At 40.6% G+C, this 20,936-nt stretch overlaps 1 protein-coding gene across 3 annotated transcripts in view; it reads left to right on the top strand.

Moving 5' to 3' along the window:
* The window catches only part of LOC309810035 (up-regulator of cell proliferation), a 69,540-nt gene that overhangs the window by 20,990 nt on the left and 27,614 nt on the right, over positions 1-20,936 (top strand). The window contains exon 1 of one of the 3 annotated variants that reach the window (XM_082631722.1): positions 15,352-15,504. The exons of the other annotated variants lie outside the window; for them this stretch is intronic. Coding sequence (XP_082487848.1) covers positions 15,491-15,504 — 14 coding nt within the window. The 5' untranslated portion in view covers positions 15,352-15,490. Of the gene's footprint in view, positions 1-15,351; positions 15,505-20,936 lie in introns of those variants that run through there. 3 annotated transcript variants of the gene reach the window in all.

The raw sequence follows: 20,936 nt of genomic DNA, 5'->3' as shown, positions 1-20,936 counted from the left end.
CCATGGACACCTGCATGGGTGACCCATAGGTTAGCTGTGACCACACAGGCCTCACTTACTTCAGCAATTACAAACTTTGGGGCAGGCGACACACTCGAGGGTAACAGAGCCTGATGAAACCCAACCCTCAAGGCTTCTATTCCAACTGGGAAATTGACCCTGCCCCCAGCAGGGCAGTGACAGCCATGAACAAAGAGAAAGAACCACCTCATATCCAGCACAGGCTCTAGACACTGAAACACCAACCACACCCCCTATCAAGGGGATAACAGGCAGCACACTCAGAGGAAAGATGTGGCTGGTATCCATACCAAAACCAGCCCTTGCACCAAAAATATTGGACACACACAGTCTACGCAGGGATGCTCCCACATAAAAATTCCCCTTCAAGATCACAGTAGACAACTGTTTCTCCTAAATTCATAGAGATAAAGTTAAGTAAAATAAAAAGGCAGAGGAATTATTCCCAATTAAAAGAACAAGAGGGGCTTCCCTGATGGCGCAGTAGTTGAGAGTCCGCCTGCTGATGCAGGGGACATCGGTTCATGCCCCGGTCCGGGAGGATCCCACATGCCACGGAGCGGCTGGGCCTGTGAGCCGTGGCCGCTGAGCCTGCGCATCTGGAGCCTGTGCTCCGCAATGGGAGAGACCACAACAGTGAGAGGCCCACGTACCGCAAAAAAGGAAAAAAAAAGAACAAGAGAAATCCCTTGAAAGAACAAATAATGAAACAGACCTCAGTTTACTAGAACCCAATTAAAAAGGAGGTATTAAAAATACGAAAGGACTTGGGCTTCCCTGGTGGCGCAGTGGTTGAGAGTCCGCCTGCCGATGCAGGGGATGTGGGTTCGTGCCCCGGTCCGGGAAGATCCCACATGCCGCGGAGCGGCTGGGCCCGTGAGCCATGGCCGCTGAGCCTGCGTATCCGGAGCCTGTGCTCCGCAACGGGAGAGGCCACAACAGTGAGAGGCCCACGTACCGCAAAAAGTAAAAAAAAAAAAAAAAAAAAAAAAAAAACCCTAAAGGACTTAAGAAAGATTATCATTAGAAATGCATAGCATTGTAACAAGAAACTAGAAACTATAAAGATGAACCAACCAAAATTAGATAATTCAGTTGCTGAGATAAATACCAATCTAGAAGCAATGAATAACATACTAAATGACACAGAAGAACGAATAAGTGATCTGGATGACAGAAAAATGGAAATCACCCAGCTAGAACAGCAGACAGAAAGACAAAAGAAAAAAAAAGCAATATATGAGATCTATGGGATAATACAGCACATGTCAATGGATGCATAATACGGGTTCCAGAAGGAGAAGAGAAAGAAGGGAATCAAAAATGTATTTGATGAAATTATGGCTGAAAACTTCCCAAGTGTAAAAAAGAACACAGATATCCAGGGACAGGAAGCACAGAAGATCCCAAATAAGATGAACCCAAACAGACCCATACCAAGACATATAAGAATTAAAATGGCAAAATTTAAAGATAAAAAGAGGATTCTAAAGGCAGCAAGAGAAAAACAAAGAGTAGGTCACAAGGGAACGCCTATAACACTATCAGCTGATTTTGCTGTAGAAAATTTGCAGGCCAGAAGGGAGTCAAACAATAAATTCAAATTCCTGAAAGGGAAAACCCTACAACTTTGGATACTCTACCCAACAAGATTATCATTTAGAATAGAAGAATAGATAAATAATTCCTCAGACAAGCAAAAACTAAAAGAATTCAGCAATATTAAACCTAGCCTAAAGAAATATTTAAGGGTTTTCTCCAAATAGAAAAGAAACAAGGGGCTTCCCTGGTGGCACAATGGTTAAGAATCATCCTGCCAAGGCAGGCGACATGGGTTCGAGCCCTGTACCGGAAGATGCCAAATGCCATGGAGCAGCTAAGCCCATGTGCTACAACTACTGAGCCTGCACTCTAGAGCCCATGAGGCACAACTACTGAGCCTGTGTGCCACAACTAATGAAGCCTGCACGCTTAGAGCCCATGCTCTGCAACGAGAGGCCACCACAATGAGAAACCCATGCACCACAACAATAGAAAGCCTGCGAGCAGCAACAAAGACCCAACACAGCCATAAATAAATAAATAAATAAATAAATATATTAAAAATGAAATAAAAGAAACAAGAATAGAGGAAAGGGGAAATCACAATAGGTAAGGCAAACATATGAAAGGATTGAGGATTGCTTAAAAAGCAATTAAAAATCTGTAAAAGTGATGATAACTACAATTAACAGCAAAAGAATAAACATGATGTTGTAAAATAGGACATAAAAATCACAAAATGTGGCAGAGGGGTATATAAAAAGGTACATCTTTTAGAATGTGTTTGAAGTTGAACAACTATCAGTTTTAAGCAAATATATATAGTATGGGTCAACATACTTGAACTCCATGGTAACCACAAATCAAAAACAGACAATATATTCACAAAAAACAAAAAGAAAGGAACTCAAGTGTACTACAAAAGAAAATCAACAAACCACAAAAGGAAAAACAAAAAGAAGAAATGAACAAAAAGAACTACAAAGATGACTGGAAAACAAGGTTTAAAATGACAATAAGTATGTACCAATAAATAATTACTTTAAATGTTGATGGACTAAATGCTCTGATCAAAAGACATAGAGTGGCAGACTGAAAAAAAAAAGACCCTACAATATGCTGCCTATAAGAGACTCACTTCACAGTGAAAGACACACACAGACTGAAAGTGAGGGGATGAGAAAATGTATTTCATGTAAATGGAAATGACAGGTAACTGGGGATAGAAATACTCATATCAGACAAAATAGACTTTAAAACAAAGCCCATAAAGAAAGACAAAGAAGGACATTATATAATGATAAAGGGAAGAATAGTATGTTACACTCATTAACATGCACCCAATAGAGGAGCACCTAAATACTAAAACAATAATAACAGACATAAAGGGACAAATGGACAATAATACAATGATAGTAGGAGACTTTAACAATCTACTGACACCAATGGACAGATCTTCCAGAAATTAAATCAATAATGCAATGGAGGTTCTAAATGACACAATAGACCAGTTGGCCTTAACTGATATCTACAGGACACTACATCCAAATACATATTCTTTTCAAGCACACAAGAAAAATTCTCTAGGATGGACCACATAGGAGGTCACAAAACAAGCCTCACAAATTCAGGAGGATAGAGATTACAACAAGCATGTTTTCTGACCATAATGATATGAAACTAGAAATCAACTGCAAAAAGTAATATGGGGAAATAACAAACATAAGGAAACTAAACAACATACTGCTAAAAGATCCAACAGGTCAACAATGAAATCAAGGAGAAATCAGAAAATACCTCAAGACAAATGACAATGCAAATACATTACACAATCTATGGGATGCAGAAAAGCAGTTCTGAGAGGGAAGTTCATAGTGATATAGGCCTTCCTCAAGAAACAAGAAAAATATCAAACACAAAACCTAACCTACCACCTAAAAGAATTAGAAAAAGAAGAATAAACAACACCCAAAGTCAGCAGAAGGAAGGAAATAATAATGATAAGTGTGGAAATAAATAATATATATATTAAAAACAATAAAAATGATCAATGAAACCAGGAGCTGTTTGTTTTCAAAAGGTAAAGTCAACAAACCTCTAGCTAGGTTCACCAAGAAGAAAAGAGAGAGGACCCAAATAAACAAAATAAGAAATGAAAGAGGAGAAATAACAACATATACCTCAGAAATACAAAAAAAAAATCAAAAGAGAATACTATTACAGTTATATGCCAACAAATTGGACAACCTAGAAGAAATGGACAAGGTTCTAGAAATATATAGCCTGCCAAAACTGAGTCAAGAAAAATCAGGTAATTTGAACAGGCCAATCACTAGAAGTGAACTAGATTCTGTAATAATAATAATAATAATAATAATAATAACTCCCTACAAACAAAATTCCAGGACTGGACAACTTCTCTGGGGAATTCTACCAAACATACAAAGAATTTACACCTATCCTGCTCCAACTATTTCAGAAAATTGAAGAGGAGGGAACACTCCCAAATTTATTCTATGAAGCCACCATCACCCTGTTACCAAAACCAGACAAAGACACTAAAAAAACAGAAACAAAAACAAAAAAAAAGGAAAAGAAAAGAAAAAGAAAATTATAGGTCAATATCTTGATGATTATAGAGGCAGAAATTCTCAACAAAATATTAGCAAACTGAAGCCAACAAAACAAAAACAATCATACACTACAACCAAGTGGGATTCATCCCAGGTTCACAAGGATGGTTCAACATACACAAATCAATCAATGTGATACACCACATTAACAAAAGGAAAGACAAAAAATATATGATCATCTCAATAGATGCAGAAAAACATTTGACAAAATTCAACATCTATTCATGATTAAAAACTCACCAAAGTGGGTATAGAGGGAACATAATTCAACATAATAAAATCCATTTATGACAAACCTACAGCCAACATAATACTCAAGGGTGAAAAACTGAAAGCCTTTCTGCTAAATTCAGGAAAAATACAAGGATGCCCACTCTCACCACTTATATTCAACACTTCTATTCAACTTCTACTGGAAGTCCTGGCCACAGAAATCAGACAAGAAAAAGAAACAAAATGAGTATAATTTGGAAGGGAAGAAGTAAAACTGTCACTATTTACGGAGGACATGATACTCCATATAGAGAACCCTAAAGTGTCCACACAACTATTATTAGAATAAATGAATTCAGCAAGGTAGAAGGATGCAAGATTAATATACAGAAAGCTATTGCATTTCTTTACATTAACAATGAAATGTCAGAAAGAGACAGCCAAAAAAAAAATCCCATTTAAAATCATGTCCAAAATAATAAAATACTTATTACTCATTACTTCACTGCCTTTGGGGACACAATTGTCAACGAGACAGCCAGCCTGGCCCTCGGGGGGCTCACCACCTGGTGGGGGAGGCAGAAGTGGAGATCCAGTCATTGCCAAGGTGGTGAGCGCTGTGGGAAAGGACAGAGCATCACCTCACATGTACCGGCGGGTCCACAGTGGGCAGGGGGTGGCAAGGCCTCTCTGAGGAAGTTACTTCACTGCTTTAACCAAGGCAGTGAAGTAACTATACACTGAAGAGTCTAAAACATTGATAAGGGAAATGAAGACCATTCGAAGAAATGGAAAGATATCCCATGCTCTTGGATGGGAAGAACTAATATTGTTAAAATGGCCATACTATCCAAAGCGATCTACAGATTTAATGTGAGCCCTATCAAAATACCCATGATATTTTTCACAGAAATAGAACAAATAATCCTAAAATTTATTTGGAAAAACAAAAGATGCAGAGTTGCCAAAGCAATCCTGAGGAAAAAGAATAAAGCCAGAGGCATAATCCTCTGGACTTCAGACTATACTACACAGCTCTAGTAATCAAAGCAGTGTGATATTGGTACAATAAGGGATATATGGATCAATGGAGCAGAATATAGAGCCCAGAGATAAACCCACACACCTATGGTCAATTAATCTGTGACAAAAGGGGCAAGAATATACAATGGAGAAAAGACAGTCTCTTCAACAAGTGGTATTGGGAAAGCTGGACAGCTACATGTAAATTAATGAAATTAGAACACTCCCTCACAGCATATACACAAATAAACTCAAAATGGCTTAAAGACCTAAGTATAAGACATGATACCATAAAATTTCTAGGAGAGAATACAGGCAAAAATTCTCGAACATAAATAAATTGTAGCAATATTTTCTTAGATCAGTCTCCCAAGGCAAAAAAATAAAAGCAAAAGTAAACGAACCGGACTACATCAAACTTAAAAGCTTTCGCACATCAACTAAATGAAAAGACAACCTACAGAATGGGAGAAATATTTGCAAATGTTGCAACCAACAAGGAGTTAATATGCAAAATATACAGACAGCTCATACAACTAAATATCAAAAAAAAAAAAAAAACCCAAGCAGCCCAATGAAAAAAATGGCAGAAGACCTAAATAGACATTTTTCCAAAGAAGACATACAGATGGGCAACATGATAAGGTGCTCATAATCGCTAATTATTAGAGAAATGTAAATTGAAACCACAATGGGTTATCACCTCACTCAGGTCAAAATGGCAATCATCAAAAAGTCTACAAATATCAACTGCTGGAGAGCATGTGGAGAAAAGGGAACCCTCCTACACTGTTGGTGGGAATGTAAATTGGTACAGCCACTATGAAGAACAGTGGAGGTTCCTTAAAAAACTAAATATAGAGCTATCATATAGCAGCCCCACTCCTGGGTAGATACCCAGAAAAGACAAGAACTTTAATTCAAAAAGATACATGCACCCCATGCCAAGACATGGAAACAACCAAGTGCCCATCAACAGACAATTGGCTTAAGAAAATGTGATATATATATATATATATATATATATATATATATATATAGGACAATGGAATATATATATATATATATATATATATATAGGACAATGGAATATATATATATATATATATAATGGAATATTACTCAGCTATAAAGAATAATGAAATATTGCCATTTGTAGCAAAATGGGTGGACCTAGAGAATATTATACTTAGTGAAGTAAGTCAGACAGAAAAAGACAAATATTGTATGCTATCACTTACATGTGGAATATAAAAAATAATACAAATGAACCTATACACAAAACAGAAAGAGACTCACAGGCATAGGAAAACAAACTGATATTTACCAAAGGGGAAGTGGGGAGTGATAAATTAGGAGTATGGGATTAACAGATACAAACTACTCTACATAGAATAGATAAGCAACAAAGATTTACTGTATACCACAGGGTACTATATTCAATATCTTGTAGTAACCTATAATGGAAAATAATCAGAAAAAAATATATTATATATAATATATATATAAATGAATATTATATATATATAAATGAATCACTTTGCTGTACACCTGAAACTAACACAATACTGTAAATCAAATATACTTCAATTATATATATGACAATATATTTGAGATTTTCTGGACTCTATTCTATTCCATTGTCCTATATGCCAGTACTACACTGTTTTTTTTGTTTTTTTGTTTTTTTCTGTGGTACGTGGGCCTCTCACTGTTGTGGCCTCTCCCGTTGCGGAGCACAGGCTCAGCGGCCATGGCTCACGGGCCCAGCTGCTCCGTGGCATGTGGGATCTTCCTGGACCGGGGCAAGAACCCGTGTCCCCTGCAGCGGCAGGTGGACTCTCAACCACTGTGCCACCATGGAAGCCCTACACTGTTTTGATCATTGTAGATTTGTAGTTAGTTTTCAAATCAGGATGTGTGAGTTCCAACTTTGTACTTTATTTTAAAACGGTTTTGATTATTCAGTGTTCCTTGAGATTCCTTATGAAGTTTAGGATGGATTATTCTATTACTGTAGAAAATGCTTGGGATTTTCATAGGGATTTCATTGAATCTGTAGATTGCTGTTAGTACTGACATCTTAATATTAAGATTTCCAATGTGAAAATGGGATGTCTTTCCATTTATATTTTCTTTAATGTTTTTCAATATTGTTTTGTTGTTTTCAGTGTTCACATGTTTTGCCTTTTTGGATAAATTTGTTTCTAAATATTTTTTCTTTTTGATGCTAATATAAACAGAATTAGTTTCTCAATTTCTTTTTAGTTATTACTCATCTTTAGTGTATGGAAATGCAGCTGACCTTTTCTTAACCTCTTGATTATGATTGACTTAAAAATGCTGTATATGTCTGATGTATACAACTTGATCAGCTTGGAGATAAGTATACACCTGTGAAATCATCACCACAATCAAGGCCATAAAGTTATGCATCACCTCCTAAAGTTTCCTCTCACTCCATTCATTTATTAATTTTATTATTTATTTATTTGTTTACTTATATATTTATCATACATTTTTTTTCTTTTGTGGTAAGAGCACTTAACGTAAGATCTACTTTCTTTGCAGATTAAGTATACCATATATTATTGTTAGGGCTTAAGTTGTGTAGCAGATCTCCAGAACCTACTCATTTTGTGTAACTGAAACTTTGTGCCTTTTCACCAACCAACACCTCTTTATTTTTCCCTCCTATCAGCCCCTGGTAACCAATATTCTATGCTCTGGTTCTGAATTTGATTATTTTAAATTCCTCATAAAAGTAGGATAATGTAATATTTGTCTTTTTATTTTAATTTTTTTGGCTGCGTCGGGTCTTAGTTGCGGCACATGGGATCTTTGTTGTGGCATGCTGGATATTTCGTTTTGGCGCATGGGCTTCTCTCTAGTTGTGGTGTGCGGGCTTTAGAGAGCGTGGGCTCAGTAGCTGTGGCACACAGTGTCCAGAGTACACGGGCTCAGTAGTTGCAGTGAGCGGGCTTAGTTGCCCCTGCAGCATGTGGGATCTTAGTTCCCTGACCAGGGATCAAACCCGCATCCCCTGTGTTGGAAGGTGGATTCTTAACCACTGGACCACCAGGGAAGTCCCAGGATTTGTCTTTCTGTGTCTGGTTATTTCACTTAGCATAACGTCCTCCAGTTACATCCAGGTTGTTCCAAATGGCAGAATTTGCTGCTTTTTAAAGGCTAATATTCTGTATTTATATACAACATTTTCTTTGCCCATTCATTTATTGATAGTCATTTAGGCTGTGTCCATATCCTGATTATTGTGAATAATAATAATGTAATGAATATGGGAGTTCAGATATCTCTTTGAGACTCTGATTTCAATACTTTTGGATATATACCCAGACGTGGGATTACTGGATCATAAGGTATTTCTATGTTTAGCTTTTTGAAGAACCTCCATAGGTTTTCCATAGTGGCTGCAAAAATTTACATACCTAGCCACAGTGTACAAGGCATCCCATTTCTCAACATCCTCACCAACATCCTCACCATCCTTGTTATCTTTTATTTTTATTTTTAATTTTTTTTGGTAATAGCCATTCTAACAGGTGTGAAGTGATATCTCATTTTTTAATTTATTTGCATTTCCCTGATGAACACCTTCTCATATGCCTGTTTGTATAACGGAAGACATTTGTTTGTCTTCTTCTGGGAAACATCTATTCAGGTTCTTTGCCCAATTTTTAATGGTTCCTTCTATATTTTGGGTATTAACCTCTTATCAGATATGTCTTTTGCAAATATTTCTTCCATTCCATAGCTTCCCTTTACATTTTGTTATTTATTTCTTTTGCTGTGCAGTAGCTTTTTAGTTTGATATAATTCTCCTTGTCTATTTTTGCTTTCGTTGCCTGAGCTCTTGGTTTCATATCCAATAAATCATCGCAAAGTCCAATATTTTGCTTTTTTCATGTTTTCTTCTAAGAGTTTTATGTATAAACGTTTCATGTTTATGTCTTCAATGCATTTTGAGTTGATTTTTCTATATGGTGTGAGACAATGATCTAACTTCATTCTTTTGCATGTGTATATCCAGTTTTCCCATCACTGTTTATTGAAGAAACTATCCTTTCCCAATTTTGTATTATTTATTTATTTATTTTTTGGCTGCACCACCTGGCTTGCGGGATCTTAGTTCCCCAACCAGGGATTGAACCTTGACCCTCGGCAGTGAGAGCACAGAGTCCTAACCACTGGACTGCCAGGGAATTCCCAGTATTCTTGATACACTTCTCGAAGATCAGTTGACTGTAGATGTGTGGACTTATTTCTGAGCTCTCTACTATGTTCCATTGTTTTATTGCCAGGACCACAGCTTTGTAATATATTTTCAAATCAGGAAGTGTAATGCCTCCCACTTTGTTCTTCTTGTGTAAAATTGCTTTGGACATGCAGGGTCTTTTATGGTTCCAAGTGAATTCTAGGATTATTTTTTCTATTTCTGTAAAGAATGCCATTGGGACTTTGATAGGGATTGCATTGAAACTATAGATCACTTTGTGTAGTATGGATATTTTAACAATATTCTTTCAATCCATGAACATGGGATGTCCTTCCATTTATTTGTGTCTTCTTTAATTTCTTTAATCAGTGTTTTATAGTTTTTAGTGTGCAAGTCTTTCACCTCCTTGATTAAGCTTATTCCTAAGTATTTTATTCTTTTTGATGCTATCCTAAACGAGATTTTTAGTTTTTTTACTTTCCTTTTTGGATAGGTTTTTATTTGTGTATAGAAATGCAACTGATTTTTATGTTGACTTTTGTATCCTGCAAATTTACTGAATTCATATATTGGTTCTAACAGTTTTTGGTGGAGTCTTTAGGATGTTCTACATAGAAGATCATGTCATCTGCAAACAGAGATAATTTTACTTTTTCCTTTCCGATTTGGATGCCTTTTTTTTTCTTTCTTATTGCTTAATTGCTCTTTCTAGGACTTATAGCACTATGTTGAACAGAAGTGGCAAAAGAGAGCATTCTTTTTTTTGGTGGTTGTTTTTTGTTTCTGATTTTAGGGAAAACCTTTTAGGCTTTCATCATTGTTCTGGATTTTTCATATATGACCTTTATCATACTGAAGAAGTTCCCTTCTGTTCCTAGTTTTAGTGTATTATGTTGTGAAAGATTGTCGAATTTTGTCAGATGTTTTTTTTCTGCATGAATTGAGATGATCATGTGGTTTTTTTTCCCTCATCATATTAATGTGATATATTACACTGATAGATTTTCATGTTTTGAAGCATCCTTGCATTCCAGGAATAAATCCACTTGGTTATGATGTATAATCCTTTTCTATGTTTCTGTGTTCTGTTTGCTAGGATTTTGTTGAGGATTTTTGTATCAATATTCATAAGGGATACTGATCTGTAGTTTTCTTATAGTTTCTTTGTCAGGCTTTGGTATCAGGGTAATATTGACCTCGTAAAATCGGAGGTGCTCTTTAACATTTTGGAAGAGTTAGAGAAGTATTTGAGTTAGTTCTTCTTTAAGTATTTGGTGAAATACACCAGTGAAGCCACCTGGTCCACAGTTTTCTTTGTTGGGAGGTTTCTTGACTACCAACTCAATGTCATTACTTGTTATAGATTCATTCAGATTTTTTCTTTCTTCATTATTGAGTTATAGTTGATAGTGTGTTTCCCAGAAATTTTTTTCATTTAGGTTATCCAGTTGGTTGGTGTACACCTGTTATAATGTTCTCTTAAAATTATTTTTGTTTCTGTAAAATCAGTAGTAATGTCCTCACATTTATTTCTGATTTTAGTAATTTGAGTCTTTCCTCCTTTTTTCTTAGTGAGTTGAGCGAAAGATTTGTTAATTTTGCTGATCTTTTCGAAGAATCAACTTTTTATTGCATTGATTTTTCTCTATTGTTTATCCTCTAGTCTATTTTTTCTCTGCTCTAAACTTTAATGTTTCCTTCATTTTGCTAGCTTTGAGTTTGGTTTGCCTTCATTCTGTTGTTGTTGCTGTTGTTCCTTAAGACATAGAGTTAGGTTATTAATTTGAGATCTTTGTCTTTAACATAGATGTTTACAGGTATAAAATTCTCTCTTAGCCTTGACTTTGCTGCATCACATAAGCTTTGATATATTGTGTTTTTATTTTTAGCAAGGTATTTCATAATTTCCCTTATGATTTATTCTTTAATCCATTGGATTTTTAAGAGTGTGTTAATTTCCACATATTTGTGAATTTTCTGGTTTTCCTTCTTTTGGTATTGTTTCATTCCACTGTGATCAGAAAAGTAACTTTGTAGTATCTTTAAAGATCTTTAAAGATGATTTAAGTCTCTTAAAATTTATTAAGACTTGTTTTGTGGCCTAACGTATGGTCTATTCCAAACAGTGTACCATGTGCACTTGAGAAGAATGTGTACTCTACTGTTATTGAGTGGCGTGTTCTGTATATGTCTGTGTGGACTGCCATACCAGTAAACAAAGTATGTTGCAGCCACCAAGCCATCAGCCCCTGCAGCCGTGCCAGACTGTGTACCCCGAGGAAATTCAGGATCGTTAAAAACAGGATACTGGCCTTAGATAGTTAAGGTGCATATCAAAGGAATGATTTCAATGAGTCCATAGTTTTGCATCTTGCCATACATAGAAAAGTGCTAAATTCATTAACTTGATATGTCTGGATTTTCTTTAATTAACAGTAATCTTTTGATGTTCCAATTACCTGGTTTTTGTTGCAAAACTTCTATGTATCCTGGTTCCTCCCTTACCCTTTCAGAGCAGCCCCTCAGAGCTATCTGAGGGGCTGTCTTCTGGGCTTAAGTCCTCAGAAAGTCCTAATAAAACATAATTGTCAGCTTTTAGGATGTGCATTTTTTTCAGGTGACATCTGTTAGGTACAATTGACTTGTAGTATTGTTTAGGTTCTCTATTTTCTTATTGATCTTTTGTCTGGTTCTCCTATCTACTATTGAAAATGATTATTGAAGTATTCAACTATCTTTGTGGAATGATTTTTCCCTTCAATTCTGTGAATGTTTGCTTCATATATTTGGGGGCTCTTTTTGGTACATACATGTTTATAATTGTCTTGTTGGATTAACTTTTGTTTAATATATAATGTCTCTCTTTATCTCTTGTAAGTTTTTAAACTGAAGTCTATTTTGTCTGAATTAGTATAGCCTACCCAGCTTTCTTTTAGTTAATATTTACAGGGAATATGTTTCCATCCTTTCACTTTCAATCTTCTGTCTTTAGAGCTAAAGTGAGTCTCTTACAGACTGTATATATTTGGATCATTTTTCTAATCCATTCTGCCTATCTCTACCTTTTGATCAGACAGTTTAATCTATTTACGTTTAAAGTAACTACACTTAAGGAGGAACTTACTACTGTCACTTTGCTACTTAATAAAAAAGTCTTACAGCATTTGTCTTTATTACTGCCTTCTTTTGTGTTCAGCTGATTTTTTTTTTGTAATGACATGTTTTACTCTACTACTCCTATACATTTCTGTTTCCCCTTCATGTTATTAATGTCACAAATTATACCTTTATATGTTGTGTGTCTAGTAATATAGATTTATAATTTATAAGTATTTTAATGTATTTGTCCTTTAGGTCCTGTTGGAAATAAAAAAGTGGAGTTGCTACCAAAATTAAAGTAATGCTGCCTTTTATATTGCCCATGTATTTCTTTGTCAGATCTTTCCATCTTCACACTGCTGTGAGTTACTGTCTAACATCCTTTCCTTTCAAACTGAAGGACTACCGTTACCATTTCTTACAGGTCAGGTAGTGTACAAATAAGGTCTGCTCTGCTCCTTCCAGTTCAAGGTGACAGGACCGTGGGGACTGGGAAACAGGATGCTACCTTCTCAAGAACAAGACCACTGCCACACTGGGGAAGGAGTGGGGCGATGGCAAGTGAAAATGCCACAAAACTTTGCTGTCATTTTTAGGATGGCTTTTTCTTGCTTGAATGTTTGCTTGGTTGCTGTAAACCTTTAACTTTTTTAGAGACACTACAAAATGAGTTCAGACAGTTTCTGGTTGTTTTCTTCATGTTTCCGTGGGAAAAGGTGAGCTTGGAACTTCCTAGCCTGCCATTTTGCCAAAATACTGTTTTTTAACCTATCAAATTTGCAGTGATAAAGAAACTGTGAAATTTATTGAGATTTTTGGCAAACTGGCGCTATCATCAGTGTTGGTGACTATGCTGGGACAGCAGTCTCTATGTGTGTATATATACGTGTGTGTATACGTATACATGTATGTATATATGTAAGTATATGTGTATATGTATATTAGTATATATGTGTTTGTGTATGTGTGTATAAGTACACAAACACATACAGAGATTATATATGTATCTGAAAAGACTTAAAATACTAGTATCGTCTGACTCCTGGGAACTTAGCTTAAGGAAATACTCATGGATGTATATGGGGAGTTTTGGCTGTAAGAATATTTACTGTCCACATTCTTTATAATAATGAAACACTGGCAGCAAAATTTTGTCTAATAATAGGGGTTGGTTAAAACATATGATGGTCCACCATGCAGTGAAATGCTACATACCTAGTAAAACTCATACTGAGGAAGAATAATTTCATTGAATTAACACTATTCATTATTTCAAAACATGTTTTAAAACCAACAGCTTATTTTTAAAAAGTACCTGACCTCCCCCACTCCAATGGCAGTCATTACTGCCTTGCATCAGGCCATTTAGCAGTTGCCCACTCCTCAAACTCTTCCTTAACCCTGGTCCTCTTAGATTTATACCTACTTTAGGTCTCACAAACCCCCGTGGCTTTACTTATCAGCTCACATTTACAGAGCATTATCTTCTGAACTCAAGGCAGCAATTCTGAGATTCCATTTTACTGAAGGAAAGAAGGATGTGATGGATTCACGGGAGGTTAAGAGGCCATTTACCAGGCAATGTATTAATCACTCTACAAATATTAACTCATTCAATCCTCAGAGAGAGGAAGGGACCTATTATCCTCATTTTTCAACTGAGGAAACTACAGCCCTGGGAAGCTTCTATCTTGCCTGAGCTTCCAGAGCTGGTAATTGGTTAAGAGTTCAGATTTCAACCCAGGTAGTCTGGCTCCAGAGCCAAGGCTTTCAGTCACAGCTCTACTGTCTCTTGTTCTTATTAGTAGTAAAAATAAGAGTAATGATTATTAATAATATTTAATATAACACAGAATGTGATCAACAGTGGTTTTCATTATCCAGAGCTTTTTAAGTGTTTTTACTTACAAGAGCTCACTTATCTCTGAAAACTCATTTTGCCGAGACAGGAACTGAGGCTCAAGTACCCATCGCTGATGCTGTGAAACCCACCGCAGGAATTACAGACTCATTATTATTGGTAAATAATATAATGTAAAGGCTAATAAAAAGTGCCTCCACAGTCCTTAGGGCTTCAGTGTGATTTGACACACCTTTTACAATGGGTAACCGGCTCTGAGAGGCCAGCAACTCGGGCAAGGCAGCATACCAAGTAAGATAGAGCAAAGTTATCGTTTTGCTTACTAATAATAACGCCTCGTCCTCCAGAGCTAAAGAAAAGGCTTTTCTTAAGGAAATCAAACTCATCTCGCAGGGAGGTGGTGACTTCACCTGGGTCCTGCAGCTGCTTCGTGGCCCCCGGGGCAGTTTCTCGGCTGGTGCGGCACCAAAGGCGCCTCCCGGCGAGTCCCGGCCTGCGGGCACCTGGGCACCTGGGCAGGTAGGCGGGTCGGGGCTGCGGGTCGCGGACCGCCCCCGTCCCCGGTGCCTGCCCCGTGCCGCCCGCGCCCCCGCCGCCCCCAGGCAGCTCCAGGCCGACCCCGGGCCCCCTCCCCGAGTCTCCACCGCTCCCCCACGCTCGGAGCCGATACCCGGCCTCACTCTCCTCCGGCTCCGGGCCCACTCATACCCGTCTCCGGCTGACCCGGGGCCCTTCCCGCGCCCCCGCCGCCTGGAGCTGCCCGGGCGGGCGGCCGGCGGCCGGTGCGAGGCCCCTCCCCGGCGGAGTCGCTCAGCTCGGAGGAAGCGGAGGCGGCGGCAGCGCCGAGACCTCGCCGCGCTCATGGCGTCGCCCGGGTGAGTGCGGCGCTCGCGGCCGCGCCGTGGCGGGGGGTTGCGGGGTGGGGGCTGCGGGCCGCCGCTGGCGGCCTTCCCCGGCCTGCGGCCCCGGACCCCCGCCCGCCCACCAGGCCCCGCGGCCCTCTCCCGCCGGCCTCGGGCGGAGGCGGCCCGGGCGGGGGCGGGCTGAGGATCTCGGCTCCGGGGGCGGGCTCCGGGGCCCGGGGCGCGGAGGCCGGCGGCGGGGGGCGGGCGGAGCGGGAGGGCGTGCGGGATCGGCAGCCCCCCACCTCCCAGCGGCGCCCCCGGCCTGGAGCCGCGGCGTCTGGTGCTCGCCCGGCGTCTGCCGCCCTGCCTTCCGCATCTGTTTTCTCCACTTGCTCGCGTTGGAGTTGATGCTGGGTTCTCACCGCCGTCGGGATGCAGCCTGGATGTCCCCGAACGTCCGGAGCAGGGGCCGGGGCAGACCCTGCCTCGGCCTGGTCCGGGCCTCCAGCTTGGGCTGGGCCGCGGGCCCGGGTACAGTGGCTGCTCCTATTCTGACATCACCTCCATTCCACTGTCTTGGTGTGAAAATGTTCTTTCTTTTAGGAAATGATGGTGACCCACTGAGTTTGTAATTTTAAAAAAAATTTTTTTTTTTTTGCAAAGTAAAACCTCAGCAATTCATTATGATTACTTTTTGTTTTGGTAATTTAGTTGTGAAAGCTGGGAATGACAAGAGTTAATGCAACAGCTACACTTCACAGAGGAGGAAAATTAGTGTCAAGGTCATTGCTTAGTTGGTAACAGGCTTCATTTGACTGCTGTCCACCATTCAGTGTGTCTCAGACCTAGTGGTTATGGTAGCAATTCGCTGCGCATCCTTGCACATCACAGAAGGCTTTTACTAGCGCATGGGGTGGGGTGGGGGGAATGGTGGGCTGAGAGGCAGAGAAGATGGATATCAGGCCCCTTACAGGTGAGGGAAGTTCACTGCAGTGAAATGGCTCAGTGCAGTGAGCCTTGATGGAGCGAGCTGGGTTTTGACTCCAGCCAAGTCATGGGTATTTCCCATCTACCTGCTGTCTGTCTAGGTTTGGGGAGGAGCGGTCAGAAGTACCCAGTACTTTGAGCTTGTAATTAGAATAAACAGCTCATCCCTGAGAATGCCAGGCTGTCACCCAGAGGTTCAAGGTCCCACTGGGTTCCTGGCCCTCGTATCAGGAAAAGGTGAGGCAGGGCGCACCGGAGGCAGTAGTGGGTGGCTGAGCCTGTGTGGGGCTGCCTTGAAGCCTTTAAAAAGTGCTGGTGCATTGGGTATCCCAGCCCACTACATTAAGTCAGAGGCGGACTTAATGCTCGGCTGGTGTGCCCTTCTGTGGGCCAGTAGTCCCTAAACTGTGTCTCTGTGGAAGGTCATGTAAGTGCAGATTTGATATTTGCAGTCCTGACTATTTTTGAGGGATCTCATGAGTCTGCAGTTGGTACTTATTTCTGAGGGGTACCCATTGCAAAGCTGAGGTCACCGCGTTTTTAGTATACTTTACGTCATTTCATGGAACGAACTATGTACTTATTATGGTATATACAAATTTGGGGACAGTCTACATCTCCATATGTCTGCAGGCTTTGCTGGTAGACCAGAGTCTAGCCAGGGAGACTTGGTTTCCTAAGCTTCTGTGGCCTCTCCAAGTCAGCAGACATACAGCCTGTAAGACTAGGTGCTGCAGGAACAAGTCCAGAGATTCAGGGCCGGGATGGGAGGGGAGCCGTGATTTCTGCTGGGCTGTTCATGGAGGAGCCTCCAAATCTGGTGTTCTTTTCTAAGTGACAATTTCCATAAGAGAGTTGGGAAGGAAAGAAGAAATTCTGACAGTTTTTGAGGAGCTTACCAATGTGCTAGCCCTTATGGGAAAGAAAAGGACAAGAATGAAGGCATCAAAGGAGAAGATATATTTGAGAATTTGAGATGACTCACAGCCCAGTGCGTTTGGAATTAAGGAGAGACAAGGCCAGAGACGGAGGCAGGGCCAGACTACAGGACCTGGCCTCCTCTTGTGGGCTTACTGCCCACTGTTCACTGAAGGATATTTGTCATCAGGCTCTTGGGGAATCCATATGACAGCAGTATGGAAGAGGCGGAGGCGACAGGGGAGATGGAGCTCATCAGCCTGCTACCGTCTACCCTCTTCTGCGGGCCTCCACTCCGGACGGCCCCCATCTCTTCTTTACTCTGCCTGCTTCTTCATTGCTGGGGTTTCCTTGGGTTCCGTAGCCCATCTCTGCTAATTCCTACCTAGCACACGTTCTCTGCATGATTGCATCCATTTCTGCAGCTTTAAATGTCCAAATCAGAGGTTCTTAACCTGGGGTACACGACTGGGTGGGCTTCCAGGGTCCTGCATTCCCTGAAACCGTATGCAGCATTGGGGTCCGTGTGCATTTTCCGGGGACCAAGGTCTATAGTCCTCACCATCTGCAGCCTGTCTCGAAGGGGCTCCTAGCCATAGCAAGTTTACAGTCATCCATCCATACCCACCTAGAGGGATAGCAAACCTAGTTAACTGTGCAAAATATATATATATATTTCAGATTGTTAATGGTAGATAATTTGAAAAACAAAAAAAAAGTATAAAACAGAGAATAAAAATCAAGTGTAGTCTGACTTTCTGTAGACCACCACTTTAAACATTTTGGTGTCTTTTAAATTAGGCCATTATTTTTATCAGAGAGATATCCTTACAGATACAACTAGAGTCCCCCCCCACCCCCGCTACCCCCCAACCTCCCTGCCTATCTTAGTTAGGCAGGTATCCCGACAGACATTTTCTATTGCATTTACATGTTATATTTGTTCTTTGCTCTGTTTTTCCCCCAAATTTTAAAATTTATTATTTTACACATAACGTAAAATTTGCCACCTTAAACACTTATTTGCTCCTTTTTTACATAAATGGACTCATACTGTTCTGCAGCTTGCTTTATTCACCCAGCAATATGCTTTGAAATGCTTTTCATGTGAGAACAAAGAACAGATCTACCTAAAATTTGACATTTATATAATATTCTGGGTCATGGTTATGTTATTTAGTTAAGAATGTTTTCAGTTTTCTTTGTAAGATAATGCTGCACAATTGGTGTCTCCCTCTGGACACGCACAAGTGGTTTTCTGAAGTAGATACAAAGAATTGTGGTCAGAGGGCCAGCCCATTGTTTTAGCTGATACTACCAAAGTATGCTTATCAATGATTGTACCACCTTACCCTTCCACCACCACATTTTAAGGGCTCTCTCCACCTCTCAACATGTGAGGACATCAGACTTTAAAAGTTTTGCCTGTGTGGTGGAATTATTGAGTCAAGAAATAGGAAGCTAATGGCATCTTTATTCACCCCATGTTCAAAGATAGAAACTTCCTCCCTGACTCCTATATTTCTTCAGAAATAGTCAGTCCTCATTTCTTTGATCCGGTTGCTAACATCGAATTCTTACCATCCATATCCTTAAGTAAACTCTTACCTTCAGGTTTTTTTGTTTGTTTGTTTTGTTTTGTTTTTGCGGTACGCGGGCCTCTCACTGCTATGGCCTCTCCCGTTGCAGAGCACAGGCTCCGGACGCGCAGGCTCAGCGGCCATGGCTCACGGACCCAGCCACTCCGTGCTATGTGGGATCTTCCCGGGCCAGGGCACAAACCCGTGTCCCCTGCATCGGCAGGCGGACTCTCAACCACTGCGCCACCAGGGAAGCCCCACCTTCACGTTTTTGTTTCAGAAAATGTGGTCATCGTAGCACTTAAGTAGTCTCTGCACTGGGCCAGGAGTGATGTAATGAGACCTGTCCTGGACTCAAAGTGTGGGAGGCAAGGAGCCCCGCCAAGCCCCTCACCTGCCTTCCTGGTCACTCCCGCAGGATTCATCTCTCTTGGAACTGAAAGCACTCCCATTAACATCCACTGGACATTTAAAAGTACCCCGGACTTAACTTCAACCTTTCGTCTTCCCTGTCCAGGAAGATTCTCTCCCAACACCAACATTTTGTGGGGAGGGAAAGGATCCTGGGCTTCCCCTTCTGGGAAGGGCTCAGCTTTCCCACTGAAGCCCAGCCTGGTCCAAATGGGCCACAAGAGCTCCAAGCTCTTCACAGTGGGTGGAGGATGGGTCCTCTAGCCAGGCCAGGGGTGGGGAGGAAAAGGCCCACAGATCACACTGCGGGGAGGAGACACTGAGCAAGTCAGGCAAGGTATGTAACTGCTTCTGGGTGAGGTCGAACAGGAGCCCTTGGCCTCTGCTCAGGAGCTGCTGTGGCTTCCAGAGAACACACATGGCTTTGCCAGCGGGATGCAGACCTTGCTCTTACCCAGTAGATCTGGGGTTGCCCAGTGAGCCAGCAACCACCCGAGTGTGTCCCCACTGGAGAAAACGAGAGAACTGGGAGGGGTGTTGTAGCTGAATCATCCCTGGCTCTGCAGAGCAGCTCACCAAAGCCCACTTACCTCCTTGTAGGTGACAGATGTGCCAGTGCTTCATCAGATGGAGTGCCGTGTGGCGAACCTCTCCCCCAGCTCAAGGAGAGCCTCTTCTTATCCACAACCATGAGCCCCTGGCAGGGGCTTTCCAGCCCAAGGGAATGTTCTTTTAAACTTAGATCCTGCCTACTTCCAAAGAGTGTATTGTTAGGCCCTGTTCTAAGTGCTTTTGCTTATAATATGGTATTTAATCTTCACGACAACGCTATAGTAAGTACTGTTATTATCCGTATTGTATGGATGAGGAAATTGAGGCCCACCTAAGCAGTTTAAGTTAGAACTTGATGCCAAATGACCCCATTATGGATAGTGGGTTTAAATTTGGTTACTGAGGCACAACAAAAATGTTGGACTCAGTACTTTGTTCTGATCACAAAGCACATGCCCTGTCTCTCCCGCACGCTCGGGACGAAACCGAAGTAAGAATGTATTCACTTGGTTTGTTGTATTCACTTGGTTTGTCTGTATTAGCAGAGTGGTTGTACTTTCAATTATGCTTTTACGAAATATGGCTGAACATGGAATAACCTAGAGGCGGCTCTTTCTTTTACAGAAGAATTCCCTCCGGGAGTTCTGTATATTCTGAGCGAGACCACCTGCATGTAGTTCAGAAGTAGTGGTTCTGTCCTACATTCTCCGCGTTGTAACTTTTTATAAAATTGTTAGTTGCCTTACTTTTAAAAACGAGTAATATATGCATATGGTAAAAATTTCAAAAGGTATAAAAGGAACATAAATGAAATCTCAGGCACCTTGCCCCCTGTTCCTGTCTGAGAAACTGGCATCCTCCTTAGAGAAGCATCCTCCCGGGAGGCAGGGCACAGTGTGGACTGGTGTCCTCCTCCTTGTTCTGTTTTAAACCCAGGATGCCTTTTGGAGATGCCTTTTATTACTCTGTTTCTGTTTAGATTCTTGGCTCCATCTCATGGATTTGTAGATCTTT

This window comes from Mesoplodon mirus (assembly GCF_964341445.2).
Source record: "Mesoplodon mirus genome assembly, chromosome: 9".
In the NCBI taxonomy this organism is placed as follows: domain Eukaryota; kingdom Metazoa; phylum Chordata; class Mammalia; order Artiodactyla; family Ziphiidae; genus Mesoplodon; species Mesoplodon mirus.
Note: the sequence above shows the minus strand (reverse complement) of the source record. Positions and strands in the feature narration are given on the sequence as shown.